At 44.9% G+C, this 20,543-nt stretch overlaps 1 protein-coding gene across 7 annotated transcripts in view; it reads right to left on the reverse strand.

The window, feature by feature from the left end:
• LOC108631584 (otoferlin) overlaps positions 1-20,543 on the reverse strand; it is a 30,734-nt gene that overhangs the window by 837 nt on the left and 9,354 nt on the right. The window contains exons 3-27 of one of the 7 annotated variants that reach the window (XM_026819026.1): positions 17,536-17,724; positions 16,564-16,829; positions 15,205-15,469; positions 13,460-13,636; positions 12,803-12,865; positions 12,043-12,127; positions 9,244-9,587; positions 8,366-8,676; positions 7,940-8,189; positions 7,295-7,531; positions 6,686-6,994; positions 6,450-6,602; positions 6,089-6,289; positions 5,467-5,718; positions 4,958-5,008; positions 4,177-4,475; positions 3,595-3,959; positions 3,324-3,512; positions 2,309-3,041; positions 2,013-2,183; positions 1,707-1,876; positions 1,156-1,474; positions 785-983; positions 185-403; positions 16-116 (exon numbers count right to left, since the gene is read on the reverse strand). In XM_026819026.1, the coding sequence (XP_026674827.1) occupies positions 16-116; positions 185-403; positions 785-983; positions 1,156-1,474; positions 1,707-1,876; positions 2,013-2,183; positions 2,309-3,041; positions 3,324-3,512; positions 3,595-3,959; positions 4,177-4,475; positions 4,958-5,008; positions 5,467-5,718; positions 6,089-6,289; positions 6,450-6,602; positions 6,686-6,994; positions 7,295-7,531; positions 7,940-8,189; positions 8,366-8,676; positions 9,244-9,587; positions 12,043-12,127; positions 12,803-12,865; positions 13,460-13,636; positions 15,205-15,469; positions 16,564-16,829; positions 17,536-17,724 (5,918 nt within the window). Of the gene's footprint in view, positions 1-15; positions 117-184; positions 404-784; positions 984-1,155; positions 1,475-1,706; positions 1,877-2,012; positions 2,184-2,308; positions 3,042-3,323; positions 3,513-3,594; positions 3,960-4,176; positions 4,476-4,957; positions 5,009-5,466; positions 5,719-6,088; positions 6,290-6,449; positions 6,603-6,685; positions 6,995-7,294; positions 7,532-7,939; positions 8,190-8,365; positions 8,677-9,243; positions 9,588-12,042; positions 12,128-12,802; positions 12,866-13,459; positions 13,637-15,204; positions 15,473-16,563; positions 16,830-17,535; positions 17,725-20,543 lie in introns of all 7 variants that reach the window. The other 6 variants (XM_026819027.1, XM_026819025.1, XM_026819029.1 and 3 more) reach the window with 6 other exon arrangements.

The following is a 20,543-nucleotide window of genomic DNA, read 5'->3' on the forward strand; positions in this document are numbered from 1 at the left end:
ATGCATTTTCCTTACTTCGGCTTGTCGAGCGGGTCCGGCTCGTTTCTACCGTATCCCGCGGGATTCTTCTCCGCCTCCTCCTTGGTCAACAAATGAAGCTCGGCTTCCACTTTGCCCTGGACACCATTTTTCGAATTTATCCCTGTCGATCGAACACATAAGATAGATTTCCAATTTTGTTTACCGTCAACTCCATGTCCTCGTTCTCCTTCTTCACGTAAAAGGGCCACCAGCCCTTTATTCGCTTCTGCTTGAAGATATTTACGGTCGGCACCGAGCCGTCGGTCTTTAACATACTCAGCGTGCACAGTTTGCTGTTCTTGGCACCCCGGGGAAATCGGTTCAAGTCCAGTGTGATAGCACCCAGGAAATCGTCCGCTGAGAAATGATCCGCGTCCCATACCTGTGCAAAATCGAAGATGCAAATTCCAAGTCGAAACGTCGCGAGCTTCAGATTTTCGCCCTAACAGCACGGATTACATTTTTATGCAAAGTCAAGCTCGTAACGTCAAGAATGAACAGATTACATCTAGACGAAGGTATTGATGTTCGACGAATAAAATTTTTCTACAAATCCGTCGAATCCGACAACGCTGTGACTGCAGATTTTTATGGATTTATAGAAAAATTGAATACACGTGACGATTGCACGTTGTGTGTAAAAGTGCACGGAACGCAGAAGAAACTGCTGTGTGAGGTACATTTTTTAAATCGTTGTTATAAACATTTTATTATGCATGAATATCCGCGGGTCTACGAAAACTAAGACTCTAGCGATAGTGACTTGTAATTCGAGCCGAGCCGGAATCTTGCATTCGGTCTCGTCCCAGCTGAAGAGGCTCTCCTTCCGATTGATCACGATCTTCTCCTCCGCCACCAAATAGTCGAACGGAAATATGAACCGCCAATTGAAATTTCCCTCCCCCGTCAGAGAGCGGTAATGAATGTCGGTGGACTGACAATCTTCCGGTCCCTTCAGCCACCTGAGAGAACGAGATTCGTATTAGGAAGAAGCACCGCTTCGGCCTGTTTCATTTCAAAGAAGTCAAGTGAAAGAGTCGCGAATGATGGATCGAATCGTAAAAATTTTCAATTGGATTCCGATTGATCAAAAGCGAATCGTTAATTAGAGTTTCTTCGAATTAAGAAAGGTACCCTTTAACGTAAATGTCGCTCATCTTTTCGCCGGTGAAAAACGCGTCGTCTTCCAGTACGACGTCGTCCGTGTTCCATATGATGACCCTCAGCTCGTAGCTCTTGGGCTTCCTTGGCGATATTTCGAGCGGCGGACCTGGCGACGGCATATCCATCGGAAACATGTCCACCCACATTTCCAATTTCCCCTGCTCGATCCCCGGTTTCTCGGGATTGTAAAGCGGCCGAGTCTCCACGTGTTCCGGTACCAGGGCGCAACCGATCCTCGGGAAAGCGTGCCACTGATGGAGAACTGCCAGGGCGAGGTGTTCCTCTATGCCTGGTAACGAGAACTTTTAAATCTCGTTGAAACACGATTAAAGCAGAATATCAGGCGTGTAAACATTTTTCGCTTACACGTTCTGTCGTACGTGTAGTGCAAAAGATATCGACGCGCGTCCTGCTTTAACCGTTCTCCAACCGTACTTTTACACGTTTCGTTCGATTTTTTTTAGAAATGCGTGAGGCCTACGATATGGCACGGTGACCTTGTCAAATCCGATCGAATTTACCTTTCGCGTGGACGTAATATTCGAGTTCCTCGTTCGACAGGGTAAAAGTCTTTCTCCCGATAGTTACTTTCCCGTGCGAGTAGACGGGTCCGTCGATCTTTCCCTCTTTGCACAATTTCGACAATATCTGCGTCGGCTTCATCGAGTCTCTCCACTTGTTGTAGCCCGATCTGAAAATGCTTGGGCTCGAGTGACCGCGGTAGAACTTGGATTGTCCGACAATCAAAAGTACTCCCGAGCCGAGCCAGCGGCGAGTTCGTCGTATCGTTATAAAACGTTAATAAATGTTTTTTGGTCAGGACTCACTCGTCGTATTTCTTAGGTAGGCCGCAAGTGGCGCGATGCCGGCTGTAGAATCGGTTCTCTAGGTCGATCTTCGTTTCGCCGATCATGTCGTCCGCGCCTACCAGGTCCCAGTCTAACACCTGGACGGTCAGCGACGAGTCCTGCGGGAACGTCGCTTCGATCTCGAAGCACCTTGCAAACCATACGAAAAATGTTCCAACTATTCGATTCATTGACAATGTTCGTAAACGTTATTCGTCAGAATGATCCGTCTCAATGACGGATCGAAAAGATTGAGACGAGGACACGACACGCACTTGCCGAACACAGGATTGAGCTGCTTCGACACGTAGTTTTCCTTGTCGCTGATTCTCTTGCCGCCCAGTTGGAGTACCACGTAAGGATCGGCCTTGCCGTTCAGATCGCAAGGGTGAAGGTCGTTCGCCTTGACGATGTACACCCTCACGAGCACGTGAATCGGCTCGTTCGAAGGCACGCCCTGGAAGAAACCGAACTGCGGATCGAACCCCATCACGGTGTGGTCCAACAGGTCCTTGGGCAGCGGCCACTTGTAGACTTTCAACGCTCCCTTGAAACTTCCTACTATCCTCGACTCGTCCTCGGGCTCGTCGCTCGTCTTCTTCCCCCTGTACAGCTCGAACGTGTGCAGCCACTCTTTGAACTGCTCGAATTCCGGCTGCGCCTCCAACTCGTTCGGATAGATCTTGAGCAGCGCCGTTTTCGGGTACTTTCCCATGCACGCGTGCTTCGGGCTCAGCTTCGAGACGAACCTGGCCGCGTTCGCCGTGGTCTTTAGGCCGAACAGTTTCCTCGCGGTCACCCCGGGACTCTTGTCGCCCGAATGATTTCCTTGGCCTTGATTCTGCGACTCGTCCATCAACGTCGGGGCGGTTCCGTTCGCCTGAGCTTGAAACATCGGCTTCTCCCTGCGCAGCTCCTTGTTCTCTTCGATCATCGCTTCGATGGAAGCGAAGTATTTCGTCCACCAGTCCTGGCATCCTTCCTCGTCGTCGAACGTACCGAAGTCTCCTGCGAGACTCCATCGGAGACGAAATTTATTTATTCGTTTATTTGCTTGTTCATTCGATTGTACGGGTAAATGGCCTAATTTTATAATGGGTGTAGAAACGACACGATCTAATTACTGTAGCCAACAACTAAAGCAAGAAGAAATTAACTGAAACGCAAAGTCATAACGAAGACTCAATCGAGAGATTCGTGACCGCTGAGGAATTTTGACCGTTTTGCGCCTGCTCTCAATGACGCCAGTAGAGTCGTTGAACACGTCGACCTGTCGAGCTTCGAACTCACCCATGCTCCCATCGTTGACTAAACTTTGCTTCTTCCGTGTATTCTGCTCCGTCTTGTCCTTCTTCGTCGGCCATCCTTGCTCCAGTCCTAAAGTGATGATCGTGTCTCCGACGGTCGATTCAAGATCGGTCAGCGACTCCGGCAGCGAGGATGGCTGGCATTTCCCTCTCGACGCGTCGAAACTTGCACCTGAACGACGAGAGTCGTTTTTTTTTAATGAACTCGTCGAAAATTCAAATTAACGTCGTAGAGAGGGGACGCTGCAACGTACCCGTGCACTGTTGCAACTGATACAAGTTCCTCTTCCTGTCCTCCGCGTTCTTCGCCTTCTTCGTCTGCGGACAGTACATGTACTTGTGAATCGAGTTAATCGTGTGCGTCCCGACCAACGTGTAACGGCCGAAGCTCCTGCAGTCGACTGCTCTGATCGTCAACGGCGGCCGATACAGTTCCTGTTCCGGCAGTTCCAACTCCAAGAATTTCACCGGCGTGTTGAAGTTAGGGTTCTTCTTTGCGTTCATTATCACCGAGGAATACAGGATATGACCGGCGCATTCCACGTCCACACGTGGCTTGTCCACGGTCATCAAGTGGATCCGTTTCAGGTCTCTCAGTCCCCAAAACAATACCTCGATTCTACAAAGAAGAATTTCCGTTGCGTGACGTGAGGAGGAAATTCTTTTATTTTCTGTGAGAAATTGCGCGAAACAAACTTGGTTGACTTGGGTACTTTCCGTGAGAATTTTGCAGAGCTAATTAATAAATCATAATACTAATCGAGTTCTATACGTTATTCATCTTCTAACGACTGCTGGACGTTCCTCGAACGATATAAATACCCTACGATTCTCACCGGTATTTGGAGAGAGTGGGCCGAATGCCGATTGGGACCGGGAGGATGGGTCCCTGGTCCAGAGCCACGGGTGTTTGACACCCGGTTTCCTTCGGATCCGGTAGAGTGGGAAACCCGTAATCCTTGGTCGAGGGATACTCGAGCAGTTCGAAAACTGCGAGAAGCTCGCCGGCTCTCGCGACGCCTCTCGTCACGTCGTACCATTCCAACGACGGTGGGAACTGCGGAGGTGTATAAGTCTCCGAGGCGAGCTTGACGTGAGGCCGCGCCACTGCCCGGCCTATGTACTCCGACTTCCCCTGCAACACAGCCACTTTGATCGATCTCCTCGAACAAATTCTTTCCTTTTTCCTTTGCCGACGAGCCTCTCATCGGCGCGCAATACACTTTCTTTAAGTCTTTTAAGCTTCCGATTTCGTGCAGGTGGTGTGAAGAGAGATGATACGAGTCGAGCAAGTATTATATTTAACACAGATCGATCGATTTGAAATGAAGCACGTGAAAAAATATTGTTTGGCATCCAAGTGTGTAATTATTTAATTCAGTAATTCAGAAGGCAAAAATGCCTACTTCGGCCTGAATAACGTTCGGAGATCCACTGTCTAAACGTTCGTTACGCTGATTGTGCATATTTTATTTAGGGTAGCCAAGTTCTTAAGACGAATCAATTGTGGAACGTTCAATAGCACGTTTACCGTCAATTAACGTAAAAATGGAATGTAGTTGCGTGTGTTTGTGCACAAGTATAAGTGTAAAATGTCATTGTAAATCATATACAAACTGTTAAAGCAGAGCCCTCATGCAGTGTTATGTCCATAGTGACAAAATGACTCTGTAAAAAGAGAATCACAAGAGAATCTGTTTAATGATCCATACCGAACAGAAGTCGGGGTGTATGTCGAAACAAAATTTCGTCATCCAGCGACGTTCTGTAACAATGGTGGCCAAACGTGGCTCTCGGGGAGGGCTGAGGGAAAGCGACGAAACGGCATGCAACGGCCAAGGGACTTTCGATCGATGGATATCACGACTACTGAGTGAGATTAAAAATGTCGATGATCGACGAACATAAGAGGGTGTCCAAAAGGGTAGGGAGCAAAGTTAAACTACGTATCGATCGTTGAGGTCAAACGGTTGAAAAGAGATCGTGTAGGGACGTTCGTATGCGCGTAAAAATGCAGATCCGATGCGCGTAAAAGTACAGCTCTCAGCTTCTGACAGACGATAACAAGCGTTGGCCACCACTGCTCCGATTGCGAATGATTATCTTTAAAATCCTAGTCGACGTACCACTTTGTCCTGATCGAAGATCTCGATGACGATCGACGGTGGATCCTTCTTGATCTCTTCGTCGGTGCCGTAGATCAGGATGTCGTCGAAAAGGAGCAGCTCGTCCCACGTGGGGCTCAAAGTCTCGTCGATCACCTGGGTGGACTTGCAGAACTCGCCGCAAATCACTCTCGCGAACGGATCCGAGAGACCCGACGCGTCGCTGCCGATCAGCGATCGGGCTTGGTACATGTGCGCCCTTAACTGGAATTTCTGCGCGAGAATCGGACAGATTTCCAATCGTGTCCACGAGTCTTTCGTTCGTACATTTTTTATTAAATTAATTAAGAGATCGACGTGTGAGCAGGAAGCGAATTCAAGGGACGACTGATCGATGAACACGCGTACGGTGGAGGAGGCACGTATCGAACCTACCGTGCACGGCCCGAATGACTCTTTTCAAATTCTTCTATAAAAAATTTAAAAAAAAAAGCGAAATTCGTTTTGTCACACTGTCGTTTGAGCTGGCGCCTAATTGAAGTACCAGCGCCGAAACTAAACTCCGCTCGAACCGCCAAAAAAATGTAGAGGTGGTGCGTTAACGTGTAAAAACTTTCGCTGGGTTCGTCGTTGAACTACGTACATGTTTCTCCACGTAGTGAATGATGGTGGGTGGCAAAGCGCGTGGTCTGTCGACGTTCTTGAGTTCGTTGCTGAGCTCGTACCCTTTCGGCAAGCCCTGGATGAAGTACTTCTTGTGCTTCAGTATGCCGAGCCACATGTAAATCTGCAGCTTGGTCTGTATCGCCCAGCCCGAAGGCCCGAATCGTTTTTTACCTGGAAGCTTAGGTCCAGGGGAATGAAGTACAAACTGTGTAACCTTTAACGCTTAATATCATAGAGAAATGAGCCAGTGAACAGAGATTGAGACGTTCGCTGAAATATTCGTGGGAGATGGAAACTAGAAATAACGACAATGCAAATTGACATGCAAATTGACATACCTTCAGAAACATAGACTGCACTTTCCCGCAGTGTCTACCGCATTCCTCGTCGACGATCGAGTAGATCAAGTCCCTGCCAGGTATCCTGTGGTAAGCCACCCGGCGTCCGGAATTGATCACCCAGATGAAAACGTCCGGCAGCGAGTCTTGAGGCTGTGGAAACCACGTTCCCCGTTTAGTCTCGTGAAAACCGGGACGACACCGAAGCGGAGAAGTACACGGTCCAAGGAACTCACATCCTCGACGAGAAACTTCAACTTGTGGAGATAGCCCTGAGCGGTCTTCAGCCTCTCCTTGAAGCTGCTCTTGGTGACCACGGCTTTCAAGTTCCGCGCCATGTTCCCTATGCTCTCCAACTCCCTTTGGCACAATTTCGTTCTCTCTTTGTCCAGTTTCGTTTTCCCGACCCCCGGGCCGGTCAAGCTCGATCTACTGATGCTCACGTATCGATTACAATTACTGTTCAACTCTTCCAACGCGGACTTCAACAGTTTCTCGCCCGAGCAGTCGTCCGTGTGCAATTGCGCTTCCGATAATCCTTCTTCCTACCCACGCGAGAAATATAATAAAACGGGTCACGTCACTATCGGCAACGTCGTTCAAGGGCGCGGATCTCTTTGTAATTTACAATAACGAGAAGATCGTTTTCGAGAGCTGAAAGACGATGGAATACGGTGTACAGAACTTGGATCTAGCAGAATGAACAGTTTCCTCGTAAAAAATTCACATAAAACTTCTCTGTTCATCGACTGGTTGGAAAGAAACCTGCCCCCTTAAATGACAATTCTGATTGATTCTGTATACGTGTCAGTCTTTCATTACTTCTTCTCTATGTCTCTACTCACCAATTTATCTACGATTTTGCTGATTATATTGCTGTTGTACATTCTCCGCCTATAGTCCGGCCAGATGCTCCTCACGTGTAGACAAGGCTTATCGTCCCAATACGGTAAAAAATAATAAATCTTGTCGTGCGTCATCGGCTTACAAGCCGGGGTGGTGCTCTGCCACGACCCGCTCAAAACTTCCTGTAGCTCCTCCTGATCCACGCTCGTTCCGCTTTTTGGTCCCATGTCGTACATCTAATGGCAATTAAATGAAATGCAGAAATTAACACAGACAAATCGGATTGACTAGTTTCACTTGTTTTCAAAGATCTATCACGACGTTGTATCGATCGTTCTGGATTACAGTAGAACCCCCGATCGTTCCCGTTCTTTCCGCTGTTTGCGGAAACGATACGTGACAGAGCAATTCTGCTCACTATTACCCAAGTGTACCGTCCGACAAAAATTGTCGTCGATCATTATATAAAACAATCGAGCACTATATTGATTATGATCAAAGTTCTACTGTACTGCGTAGAATACCGCGATACCGCGGAATTAAATAACCGTAAAACGAACCGTGGAACCGGCACTTGATCCATCTCTGATTAAGACTTACTCCGTTGCGTTCGAGCGTGAAACGGATGAAAATTCGATACTAACCCCTACCTTAGAACTTTCGTTGTGACCGTCCAACGCGTTCCCCGCGTTGCCTATCGACAGTTCGAAATACATCGGTTTGTCGCCGAGCTTTTTGTCGATCATCGTTGCGTCCATGATTGTCGCGAACAAGAAGAACTCCTCGTTCCTCGCGTAAGCGGACTCGTTTATGGGCATCGCCGGTTCCACTTCCACTTCCGACGGTGCCATCTCCAGGTTGTCGCTTATTTCCGTTCTGATCGCTATCAGTAATCTAACAACGGATCGTGTGTGTTCACATTTTTACGTATAATTTCATACCCGCGTGGAATTAAGTATTTGCAAAACGGAACAAGTATCAATGAATTCGAAATGCGTATCCCTACTTTGAAATTGTAAATGGACGTTGAATGCACGTTTAATCGATAGAAAATTGTGAGGGTGGAGAACCTTGCCCTGTAGGAGATTCCCTCGCCGAGTCCGGCGTTGAGGGTGGAATGCTGATCAATGAGACTGTAATCTCGGATGCTCCCGTAGAAGTGGACGAAGGCCGGGCCGAACGTGGGCAGAAACCCCTTCTCGCCGTCGTTGCTGACCTGTTTCAAGTCTACGAAGTGCGTGCCGATCACCGTGGCGTGCACCGGGTCGTTGTCGCACAGCTGGATCTTGATCCTTTGACAGAGGGGCGGAAACATTTCCGTGAAAACGATCTGTTCGTTCCAAATCGGCGCGTAACTGTGCCTCTTGACGCTCGTCTTACCCTGAATCCCGGAAAAGATACGTTCGTTTCAATGATTTCCTTCGACGAGCGCTTCTACCTAGACTAGAATAGCGGTTCTCAACTACCGTTCTACGAAACGTACGGTTCACTGATTCTGTTCAAATCTGTATTATTATTCTCGTCGATTAACGACGCGGTCCCAGTTTCTAATTAAAAATTGTGTTTTCTAGTTGGTTTACCGTCTACCTATTAATTCTTTTGAAAATCGATCGAACCGATGTATGCCGATCGATCCTAAAGTTCTAAAGCAACGAGGGAAGAAATCAGACGAAGCGAGCTTGCAGTCCTAGAATCTAACGGTTCGGTTGATTCTAACTGTTTGTTAGTAATCGTACTACCAATCGACTGGTACGATGCAGATTTCTGATTTGATCGTGATCCTGATTTCTAGGAATAGAGCTGAGTTTACGCATCGCAATCGTTTGATCGGGCTCTAGAAAATGTTGTTGTCGTGTAGAAATGTGAATATTGCAGCCGACTAGCCGACTAGACAGGATGTGCTCTCTGAGAAGTCTTAAGAAGCAAGCCAGCTAATTAAATGTCTTACGGTGAGTCCGGCGAAAGACACCTGGACGTACGGATCGACGAGGTCTTTCACTTCGCCGGTGAACGCTTTCTTCACGTTCGCCATGATGCTGCTGTTCATCTTCGGCAGCCCGTCGGCTCTGTAAACTTTCACTATGAACTTGGCCCGTTGCCTCTCGATCGGCACTCCGTCCGGAAGGAGGAGATTTCCCTCGATGTCATCTTCGTCTTTCTCGCTCTTCGGTGGGATCTTCACCGTATCGCCTTTCCCGATCACGCTTACGTCGCATTTCAAGTAGCCCTTCGGCCCGCCCGCCACATCGTCCGGGTCCGTCAACAGAGCCCACTTGTGGTAGAATTGATGATCTGCCGATCAATTCTTCGTATGAATCGAGGACCGGGTAGAACCGGGATATACCGATATCTTCGTTCTAACGACGGTCGTTAAAACTTTATAGAAGAATAAAATTCGTGACGTTCGATCGAGTCGAAAGAGAATTACAATGGTAGCTACAGATACAGATCTTCTGGGAGAATTAAACGCTTTTAAACGCTTAAGAATTCGTGCGAGGATACGCGTTGTTAAAGCGATGGTATCGGTATATCTTGCGACACGAATAGACGAAGGAACGAACCCTCTCTACTGCATTTTGTGCATCGCCGGATTACTATCTCATAAGTCAATACTGTAGAGATTTACTCATCTATGGTTTACAGAAAATACGCGCAAACGTACACGTTATGAGACGAATCTAAAATATAGTTCAAAGTTGTAATGTTTCGCCAAGTGAAACCAGAGTTTCATTCATAAGTCTTAAATGCGACAGAGTCTGAACATAATTTCGATCATCGTTTAACTCGATCAGTGGAGAGGGCTCGGAAACATCTAACGAATGATCGTAAAACATGATTCGAGTGAATGACGGAAGGCCGGTTCGCTGTTAAAATTCTATGTATAAAATCACTTGCGAATTTATTCATCGATCTTTCGACGGGAAAATTGGTAGCAGGGGAGACGCGCGCGCGCGCGCTCGCGCCCGAACGCGTAACATTATTCATAGGTCGTGTTTCATGCTTTAAAAAACGATGTGCTTGAAACTACCTTCTAGCGTCCCCTTCCGTTAATACTCTTCTAGACATCGTCAACGTGTCCCACCGCTTCTGCGAGTGCGTTTATCTTTCGAACTTCCCTTAATTGTTCGTAATTGGATCTTGCAAGATAAGCCAGCCAGCGCAGCAAGCGTGTATTTAATTTAGCGAGCGAGATTCAAATTTCGAATGATTAATAGAATCCATTTGCACTGACGTTCATATAAAACTTAATGTACGATTTTGCGATGATTCTTCGATGTGCGAAACACAGAGTTGTCCAGGGTCATAGATGAGTGATTAAATCGTTGATTCAATCGAACGTTTTTAATTTGGATTCGACTGATCAACGACGATTGAAATTGTTTTCAGTCGGCTTAATTGGAAGAAATCCGAATTGACGATTGGATCTCGTCGATTCAGATTTAAAGACATGGTTAATTGTCGATCCGGCGGCTAGAAGATCTGCAACCCTGGATTTGGTCATCGCTGGTACGACACATTTTAGAAGCGTAAATAAATGAGTAGCAGTAGAGATAAATAGAAATCGAAATTAGTAAAAACCTTCCAGACTTTCAATACTGACCGTTCGACTGACACGCGTGTCACACGACTGCTCAGAAATAATTTATTAGAGGCAGAAGCATGACTTATAGAACTGCGAGCGGAGGTTATTATGCACGTGAGGCGAAACTTTTTACTGCGTTCATCCCGGTCGTATATTTATTTCTGAGGAAACAGTTAATAAGGATTAGGAACGGGGAGAAACAGCAGGGAGAAGACGTGTAAAGGGACGAGGAGTAATAAAAAAGTATGACACGACGGGAAACGAGGTCCAAAACGAATGAGACGGAGAGGGATCAGACGGCGGGTCAAAGAGACAAAGTACAGACGGGGAGTGAGATGATACATGAAATGAAGAGAAAGGCGAAGTAGAGAAATCTGCAGAGGCGTGAAAATGTAGTAAATAAAACTGTGTATCTTTGTAGGAACCTAGGGGAAGAAAAGTGAGGTAGGATAGAGGGAATCAGTTAATAAATATATTCTGACAGGTTCAATTGTATTTTCATCGGAATCCGTAATGAAATCAATGATGATCAGTGTATTGATTTCATTGATCGACCTTTAGTAGTAGTAGCTGTGGAATAGCAGCGGGAAAGGGATTGGGAGAAATTAAATCGAAAGGGAATCAATTAATAAATATACATACATTTACTGCTGCTAGATAGTATATAAATTCACACGAGTAGTGTTCATTTCTCATTTCGTCCTCAGCTCGCCACGGACGCATTCAAACAAGCATATTTACATTTATATTCGTTCGCTTTGATCCCATTTATCGGTAATAAACGAGATCGCCGAACAGAACGTGGGAAACATGCATAATGCTGATTAATCCCGCTGAAATCGGTGTAGAATCAAGACTCGCTGTGTGTAACGACGGAAACTCAGTAGGACGATGTGCTGAATGAAATATCGTTCAATAACACTGTGTAATATAAATTGTCTAATAAAACTGTAACGTGAACCGTTTAATAAAGATAGTACGACAAATAGTTGGTGTATGGGCTCGTGTATGAAGATTGTCGATTGAAAATTGGGAGAACATCCAACAGCGAGACGACGATAGGTACGTATTGTTGTAATGGTCACGGAGCAAGAAGTGAGAGAGACAGTCAGACAGGTAATGAGAGTTAAGTAATTGTTAGTGGTCCCATTTGGAAAATTGTACCTGGTTGCGCCCATACCGTCGCGATGTCTAACTTAAAGCTGCCCAGCGTTAGATTAGCGCGTAAGAGATTCCGCGATTGCTGCACCTGCGCATCACAGTAGAATGTGTTCACTTCCGAGTGATCTTTAATCGCCCGCCTCTGGTTCGTCTTCCAGTGATCGCGCGTCTCTCTTTCACTCTCCCATTTCTCTCTTGTACGAACGTGTCCATGCGTTTCTCCTTATGGGATACGTGCTCATACGTGAAACGAATTTACCCGCTTTCGTTCGTCACCTCTTTTAGAACCAAGTTGCACTTTCGTAACAGAAGATTCTCTGCATTTTTCCGAGATGAGCGTGCTCGTTAAGAGTGCAATCGACTTGAATTAGATCTAATCGATCAAAAGCCACCGGCTTGGGTCGTAAATAATTATCGATTCTATTTGTCAGCCGAACGAGGAATGAGATCGTTTAAATACAACGTTGGCGGCAATTAATTCCTGTCTTGAAATTCTCGAACGAACGGGTGAAACGAACGAGTCAAATACCAGGTGATTAAACGATCAACACGGTTCACGCAATCGAATAAACTCACAATTGCCGAGAACATTTTATTTAAAACAGCAAGCGATTCTAGCGGCTTCTCGTCGGCTGGCGCGTTGGTTAATAGGGTATATCGATTTGTCTGAGTATCTAAGTAAGTAACGAAGCGAGTAGCTTCCTAATAATTTCTATTGTCAGCGGCTGTACAAAGTGAACTATAGTGGCTGTGGCTGGCTTACCGATAGCGTGATTATCTTGTCGAACAGCATCACGGGCGGCATGTGAAAATCGAACACGAAGTACTGAAAACAAAACACGAAACAATATTTTGAAATATTTTCAATAGCTTTACATGAAATTTAAAAAAAAATAGAATTGCAAGTACCGAAAGAAAGGACGAATGAAAATCGATGAAACTTGGAAAGCTCGCTTGCACTTTATCAAAAAGTGATCTGTCGACAGACGTGGTAGCCCGAAGATAAATTCTTTTTAATACCGGAACTACCAAACCAGTAAAAGTCACTGGTTTTAAATGGAGGAACGTATATGCGTACAGGGTGTCCCAGGCCACCCCTTCTAAAATCTAGGAGATTGAGTCTTTTTACAATTTGAAGATCTACTCTCTATTGAACCAGGCTTGCCCTATCGAATAGTGACATCGCCGACTTCGGCGGTGCGGAAGTGAGTCTTTCTTAGACCTATGTCACGGTAGCGATCATTGGTAAGTGGCAGTAGAGAATAAGTTTTTAATGTGCGTAACCGTAAAGGGGGGACAATTTCTGTTCCTTAATAGATTCGCTGTCCCGTAACGAAATCTCAGTTTTCAAAGTACGAATGCGACACAGGAGTTTTACGAGAAAAACTGATCGTCGCGGTTGAAGAGGAATCGGAATTACCTCGTTGTAATACGGGCAGTTGGTCGATTCTTTGACGCTGGTGTATTTACGTTGATCCCCGACCTGCACGCAGACCACTGGATCCATGTTCAACCCCGCCAGCTGCCTGGCCTCAATGACGGTGACACAAACTTGGTAATCTTGCGCCTTCAACGCGGCTTGCCCGGTGTCCGTGGTCTACGATAACGAAAACAACGCTATTTGACCAAGTCCTGATTCGGGGGGTCGCGACGAACGAAATTTTTTCCCTGCTGCAGTTCCCAATTTCTGTTCACGTCGCAGTGTCTGTTCACTGCCTTTTTTTCATAATTTTACATAATTTTATATGCGATCTCGTGTCGAACCGGAACGTGAACCGGAGAAGATTGACGCAGAACACGGTACGATCCATCGTATGACCATCGTGTCGAAATTCTTTCGTACGTCGTACGAAAACGATCTCTCGCACATGGAACGTTTGACACAAAACTTTTACACTTGTCCCCTGGCCATACAACGAATATTTACCAGATCGTAATGTTCTCGTGAAAACGTATTGAAGAATAACGTTCCGACTCTTCTCCGGCCGCAGACACGTGTATTGAAATTGTCTGCTGGGAGAATCGATGAGTCGTGTCGGGAAGAACGATCTCCGCGAACAAATTCTTATGCGAAGGTCGTTTACGCAACTTATCCGTGGTCGGAACTCGCTCGATTCCCTTCCGTCCGTGAGGCCCGGGATGCCGATTTATCCTGCTTCACCGTTTTATTTGCAATTTCTTCAGACACGTCGACGCGGAATTGATTAACGAGAGCTCTCTTGCGTGCGTTTTCAACCGACACCGGATTATATCGGGTACTTTTGTTACTTACGGTGCCAGTAAGTCACCGCTTTTACTTCTTAGCAATTAATGTTACCACTTGTTTAGAACGATGCGGCCTAGATACCAGATATTGGGAGAGAAGATCCTTAAACGATATAAATGGCAGAATAATTCATTTATACATTTTGTTGCACTTTTATACATATAGTTTGTCGCAGTATTGAACACGTTTCATTCGTCTATTTTATTGTAGACGTACTAGCGTCTCTCGTCGTGCGTTCGCCAGTGTTAATTTTAAGATTCTCGCTTGGTATAAAAAATCGCGATCATTGTCGGAGATCTCGTCGTTACCGTCGCCCAATGGACGGAGTCGTCCAAAGTCGTTTCAGAGAAGATGAAATTATTCGATTCCGTAGAGGAAGAAAGTTAATCGAATATTAATGCGCATCGGTGCACTCGATATTTCTTAACGTCTCCGTTTTCTATTAAAGGAAAAGCAGAAGTTATCGTACAGTTTCGCGTTCGTTAAGGCGTGCAGCTTGTTATAAGTTTCCCGAAGTTCGTCGAGACTTTAGCAAGAATACTGTTCAGTTACAGCGCAGCGGTCGCCGAACATTATTATCACACGTCCATCGTGTTCCGTCGATCGAACGCACAGAATCGTCTTTTCATTTGATTACATTTCATTTGACACGGTCGATGTACAACGGAAGTAGATAACAGATCGCGGATTTTTATGTAAAACCATATCTTTTTAAACTTTTTTTTCATATTTCGAAGAACGTACTTTCGGTGGATTTTCTTGCACACGCGTTCTCTATAAATGCGTAAGAATCGGCAGTCTATTAATCACTTTCGTTGTACGTGATTAAAAAAATTACGCGTTCTCCGGACTGGGAATAGCACCTCTAAACGCCACGATTCCAGCCATCATTGTCTCACCTTGGGTTTCGGTTTCTTGGTCGGCTTAGCGACGGCCTCTTGGGGTTCGGCGGTGGTCGGCCTGACCTGGCTATCGTTGTCGGATACGTTCGTCTCCAAGGAGGTCATCGAGTTGGTCCTGGAAGGTTCGTTGGACGTGGCACAGCTCGAATCTCGACTCTCGAGCAGTTCGCTCGTGTCTGAACTACCGTCGCACGAACGGGCCCTGGGTGGTCTCTGCTTGCCCAGTTTTATGATGGACCCTATCGTTTTCAGTCGCGAGGGCCTGCTGTGTACGAACGTTTCCATTCTGTTTTTATTCTCGAACTCGATTTTGGCGCATTTTATAATTAATTTATCCGGTTACCGAGTCGACGATGAAAAATGTAACAGTACAATGAAGTAAAACAAGAGTAGGACAGTGAATGAATAAAACAAAATTGCGCAACATTTAATTAACTCTGTTTGCCCGGTTTTAGAACAGACTCAACCAAGTTAATGATAGGTAACTTGTACATTTGGTTTCATAATTAATTTGTCTGTTTGCCAACGATGAGAAGAGTTTTGCTTTCGAAACGAATCTTGTTAAGAGACTGTAGAAATAAGTATAACGTATAAATGAGAGTAATAGTACAATAATAAAAGTAATACTTGGTAGAACGATGAATAAATGAAGGAAAGTTACGATACGTTTAAGTAACGTGTCGTCGTAAACACTGAAACGTGAATCTTAATTATACGTGGAACTGCCATCGGAGCCGTATAAAGAATAACGACTCCAGCTGACTACTGAACTTATTTCGATCTCCAAGATCACCTGGCGTACGGGCATTCCCATAAAAAAATCGTAATCGCGTATAAAGATATCGAAAGATCGCGAACGATAGAGTAGCCGTGCCGTGTTTCGGCTTGCGGGAATAACGTGGAAATTTCCAAAACCGGTACGAGACATTGAAGATAATTGAATATAATTATAACAGTTGGGCTGTGCCCAACCCTGTGTATGCAAATTAAACAGTCTCGTGGAAGAGGTAGCTCCGTTTTACAATATGTTTAGAAAATACATGTTAGATCGACGTTGCTCATTTATGAACGTAACACAAGCCGAACTACGTAACGATATGTAAATATACGTTAGAGAAGAGGATGGTTATGTTTTTTCATCTTTATTTCCATATCGTGAGTGTCCAAGTCCTGCCTGAGTATTCTAAACGCTCGATTCTGTCCGAAGAACAGAGCTTCCTGCCTCTTCCACGAGACTCGGTTAGCAAATACATGCAGATTGATTTCAATTGTTCTTTCCTCGCTTTTGTGTTTTCTACGTTTAGAACAAAGGGGAAAATTGGAACGAGGTGGAACGATTCGTTAGGAACGGCTCACCTCTTGCGATCCTGTGACTTGTCAGCCGTTAACAACGAGGCGCCCTTCTGGAGCAGACCTCTCTTGGACGTTTTGTCCGGGCCGTGCCAGGAGCCCTTCCTCTTCCCGGAGGCGCTGTTCGCCTGCTCGAGGCTCCTCTCGAGATTCGCGATGTTCTGCTCGATGTCGATCAGCATCTGTTGCTCGTCCTCCATTATCTCCGACGCCGCGTACGAGCTGCAGCTTCCGTCCGGCGGATTGTATCGGATTTCGAAACAGATCACAGCCTACGCGTGCCAAAACCGAATACGCTTGATCACTTGACAGCCTGTCGAACGCTGTTTGGATGTTCAACAAATGTTCATCTACTTCAACATTGATGGACGGAATGATTTTCACGAGCTAGGCACGGGCAGACCAAACGACCAACGTATTTTTTTTGTCTGCCGTCCTCTGCGTTAGAGTAGGAAACAGTGGTAACAGATCGTAGTAATGGTTAAATTCTAATTAATGAATGAATGAAAACGAATTGTGACATTTTCATTTCATCCGTTCACAAACATGCCCGAAATCAACGTTCGTACATTTTCGTACTTTGAACGTACTTCAAGATTACGAAGTAACGTTACGAACGAACTGTGAACGTCTGATTAAATTTCGCTGGACTGAAAGTAGAACGAACGAGAGGCGAGACGAGGCTCGTCTCGTTTCCAGGGAAAGAGAACCAGGAAACGCAATCACGTGCAATGTTACTCGAATGAGGTTTAAGCGTGATCGAGCACCGTTTCCGAGGGCGGACACTGGTGTCAGGGTCAATTTTTCGTCCCGGCATTGTCGCCAAGTCGCGCCAGTCGATCGGCAGACGCAGGAGTCCATGATGGGCGGTACGTCTGGTGGTGATTTATCTCGTTTGTGATCACACTCCGTTCTCGTGAATCAACGCATGTACGCTACGAACCACGAGATCGAACGCGAAAGTAAATTTCGACGTACCGGAAGCGGTTTGTTATTGAAGTCGACCAACGAATCCGTAACCACGATCCGACCTTCCTGCACCACCGTCTGCAGAACCAGTCCGTATTTCGCCAGCACCTTCTCGTTCCTCAACACGCCCCGCGATACCACCGACAATTGCAACACTTCCGCCACGTCCACCGGCCTCCCCAAGTTCCAAGTGAAACTCTGCAACAGAAATTGCTAACAAATTATTCATCCAATTTAGGCAAAATAATCTTCGTGTTTGTTGTTCTACTATGTAAGCGCGTGTGCATTTACCGACAGAAATATACAGTGGCTTACGAAAGTATTCGAACGCTTACGTTACAAATTTTTAATGACCAAAATAAAATAAAATTTTGTTCTTTAAATTTGTACTACTGATTTTTATACGAAAGCCTCCAGTCTGTGCATAAGAACATGTTTAAGGGACGAAATGAATTTCTTGCTGATTTTCAATCTCGAGATTGATACAACTACGATTTTGCATAAAAGTCTGTTCTGTCGTACATAGGTGAAATGTCAAACGGTTATCAATGGCGTGCGTTGATCGACATATTTATCGTTAATCGATACGATGCCATGGAGAAGTGATTGGGAAATTGAACGTGTGCTTGAAGGAGTTAATTTAACTGGATGTCATCGGCCGGGACAGAGGGAGGAGACCTGCGAGGTATAATAGATTGCCACCCGTGCGTCAGCTCGTGTGAAATAGCTCTTCAAACTCGATTGGGATCTTCCCGTTCTTTTTCAACTTCAAGCCTCGACTTGATTCGATCGGCACCGGCTCTCCGACATTATTTCCACAAAAATCGTTTCGAGAGCGAGAGTGCGGATAATTTGATTGAGGAAACAGTGTTTTTGCGAATTAACGCACGATCTAAATGGAACGCGATTTTATCGAACGACAGCGATTCATTCGCAAAGTTCCTTTAACAGATTCGAGACCACTGACGCGACTGGCGTACCGTTCTAGTATTGATTACACAATTGGAAACGCTAAGCTATGTGTCATATAAATGATCGTTGGAAAATTTGATACACTTGATAGAACGTCCACATAACGATTGATACGATAACTCGATCAATGATCGACGTGTCTCGTATTTCAATGAAAGATTTGTAAAAACTGTAAAGACGTGTATTTCACACATACTTTAATTTGTAAAAGGTCTCACCGACGTAAGTACAAATTGAGAGAAGAGAAATGAGAAATAGATCGACTGTGTGTGTGTGTGTGTGTGTGTGTGTGTGTGTGTAAAGGTGTCGCAACTGATGGTGACCCGTTTGTAGATCGATCCCATCGACACGCACTTCGCCTCCGTCCGTGGCATGAATTTCAAATGTGGCAATTTCCATGATCACGAAGTAGAAGAATAATTGCCGTCCCGACTTCATTAAGCGTTCACAGAAAATTTACATTCACATACTAATTTGCAGAATTCGTTCCTGAACGTGCTCGTTACGACGACGAAAGTAAATCTTGCTAATTGATAAAAACAGGTTTAGGTGGATTAATTCAATTAGGATTTCATTAGACTTGTGTGGCATTCGATTTCCCCTTTCAGAATTTTTAATTTCCGAAGAGGTACAATAAGTTCCATGAAAGATATCCATAAACGATGCCTGTACGTACTGTTGAGGGAAAGAATTTATAGCACGAAGAGAAAAAAAAGGTACGAGAAGAGTTATAGTACATAGATGCGTGAGTAGCGTAACGTATGTATGTATTCCTCCGCAGTTGATCATCTCAAATGGTATAATAAATGCAAGTGCTCGTTTACGCGCATCCTGAGTGTAATAATGTTCCTGTCAGGTATTAGTCATATCAATTACCGTATTAAATATTGTAACGATCACTATAGGAAATGTAGTATCGATTAGTACATGAATTGTTGTATCAATTACGGTATTGAATATTCTATCTTTAATTGGAACATATGTTAATTTCCGTATGAAATATAACGTCGATCGTTGTATCAAACACTGTATTTATGTGCATATCAATGGCTACATCGATTATTGCATCGATCATGTAAAACGTTGAACGTAGAGACGTAATAGAGGAAGATTTAAAGTGGGGTACAGCGTTAAATTCGCGAGCCGCGTTTCCGTAAACATCGCTTTAATCGAGCAAAAGAACTGGGTCGCGATAAGTGCTCGGTATGCGAGCTACATCGAACCCGCGTTCCTCCGATTTAATGCTCTCGTTTAACTTTTTCGCGCAGCTAACTTCGGTTTGCGGGATCGCGAACTTGGCGCAGGCACGTATGGAAATACATGGTGAGGCGTGCGTGCGGTATATAACACTATATTTCTCTACCACGGGTTATCGCGATATTCTTCTTAAATAATTTATATTTGTATCACAGAATAAATGGGTAGTACTATACTATATATAGAATAGAGATATCGACCAACGTATTTTTGCCAGGCTCTAACATGATGTGTAGCAGTAGAGCATTCTCTTTTATCATCAGATTATAAGAGTTGAAAAATCTTTAACACCGCTGATAATATTCTATACATTACATTTTTTACATTCGACTAGAACTTGGCGCTGGTGTTTCAGTTCGGTGCAGGTTTAAGGATGTATTGGCTATACAGTCAATCCGAAAAGTTTATGTACCTCAGAAAAACGCATTTCCTATAATTAAAAAGAAATCAGACGTCGGAAGAATAATGCTAATAATAAATAGCTTAAGTATTGACGCTGACGAAAAATTTTTTTTTTCAAAATTGCGAAAAATGCTTGAAATAAAAGTTCTAATCCTTCTAACTTGGATATTTAACGAGTTACGTATGATTATTTGGTATTTTATTGACGTTGGCAAAATCCGACCATCTCAGCGTCGAAACGGCGAACTTTTAGCAAAAAATTTCATTTTTCCTTAATTACTCCTAAACCGTTGAATCTACGGGAAAATTGTATAGGACCTTTTTTGTAAAGAGGACGACGAGATCTACAATTTCTGTGTAAAACGTTTTCGCTAGCATTAATATTT

This window comes from Ceratina calcarata, unplaced genomic scaffold (genome assembly GCF_001652005.2).
Source record: "Ceratina calcarata isolate Rehan_Ccalc_2016 unplaced genomic scaffold, ASM165200v1 scaffold92.2, whole genome shotgun sequence".
In the NCBI taxonomy this organism is placed as follows: domain Eukaryota; kingdom Metazoa; phylum Arthropoda; class Insecta; order Hymenoptera; family Apidae; genus Ceratina; species Ceratina calcarata.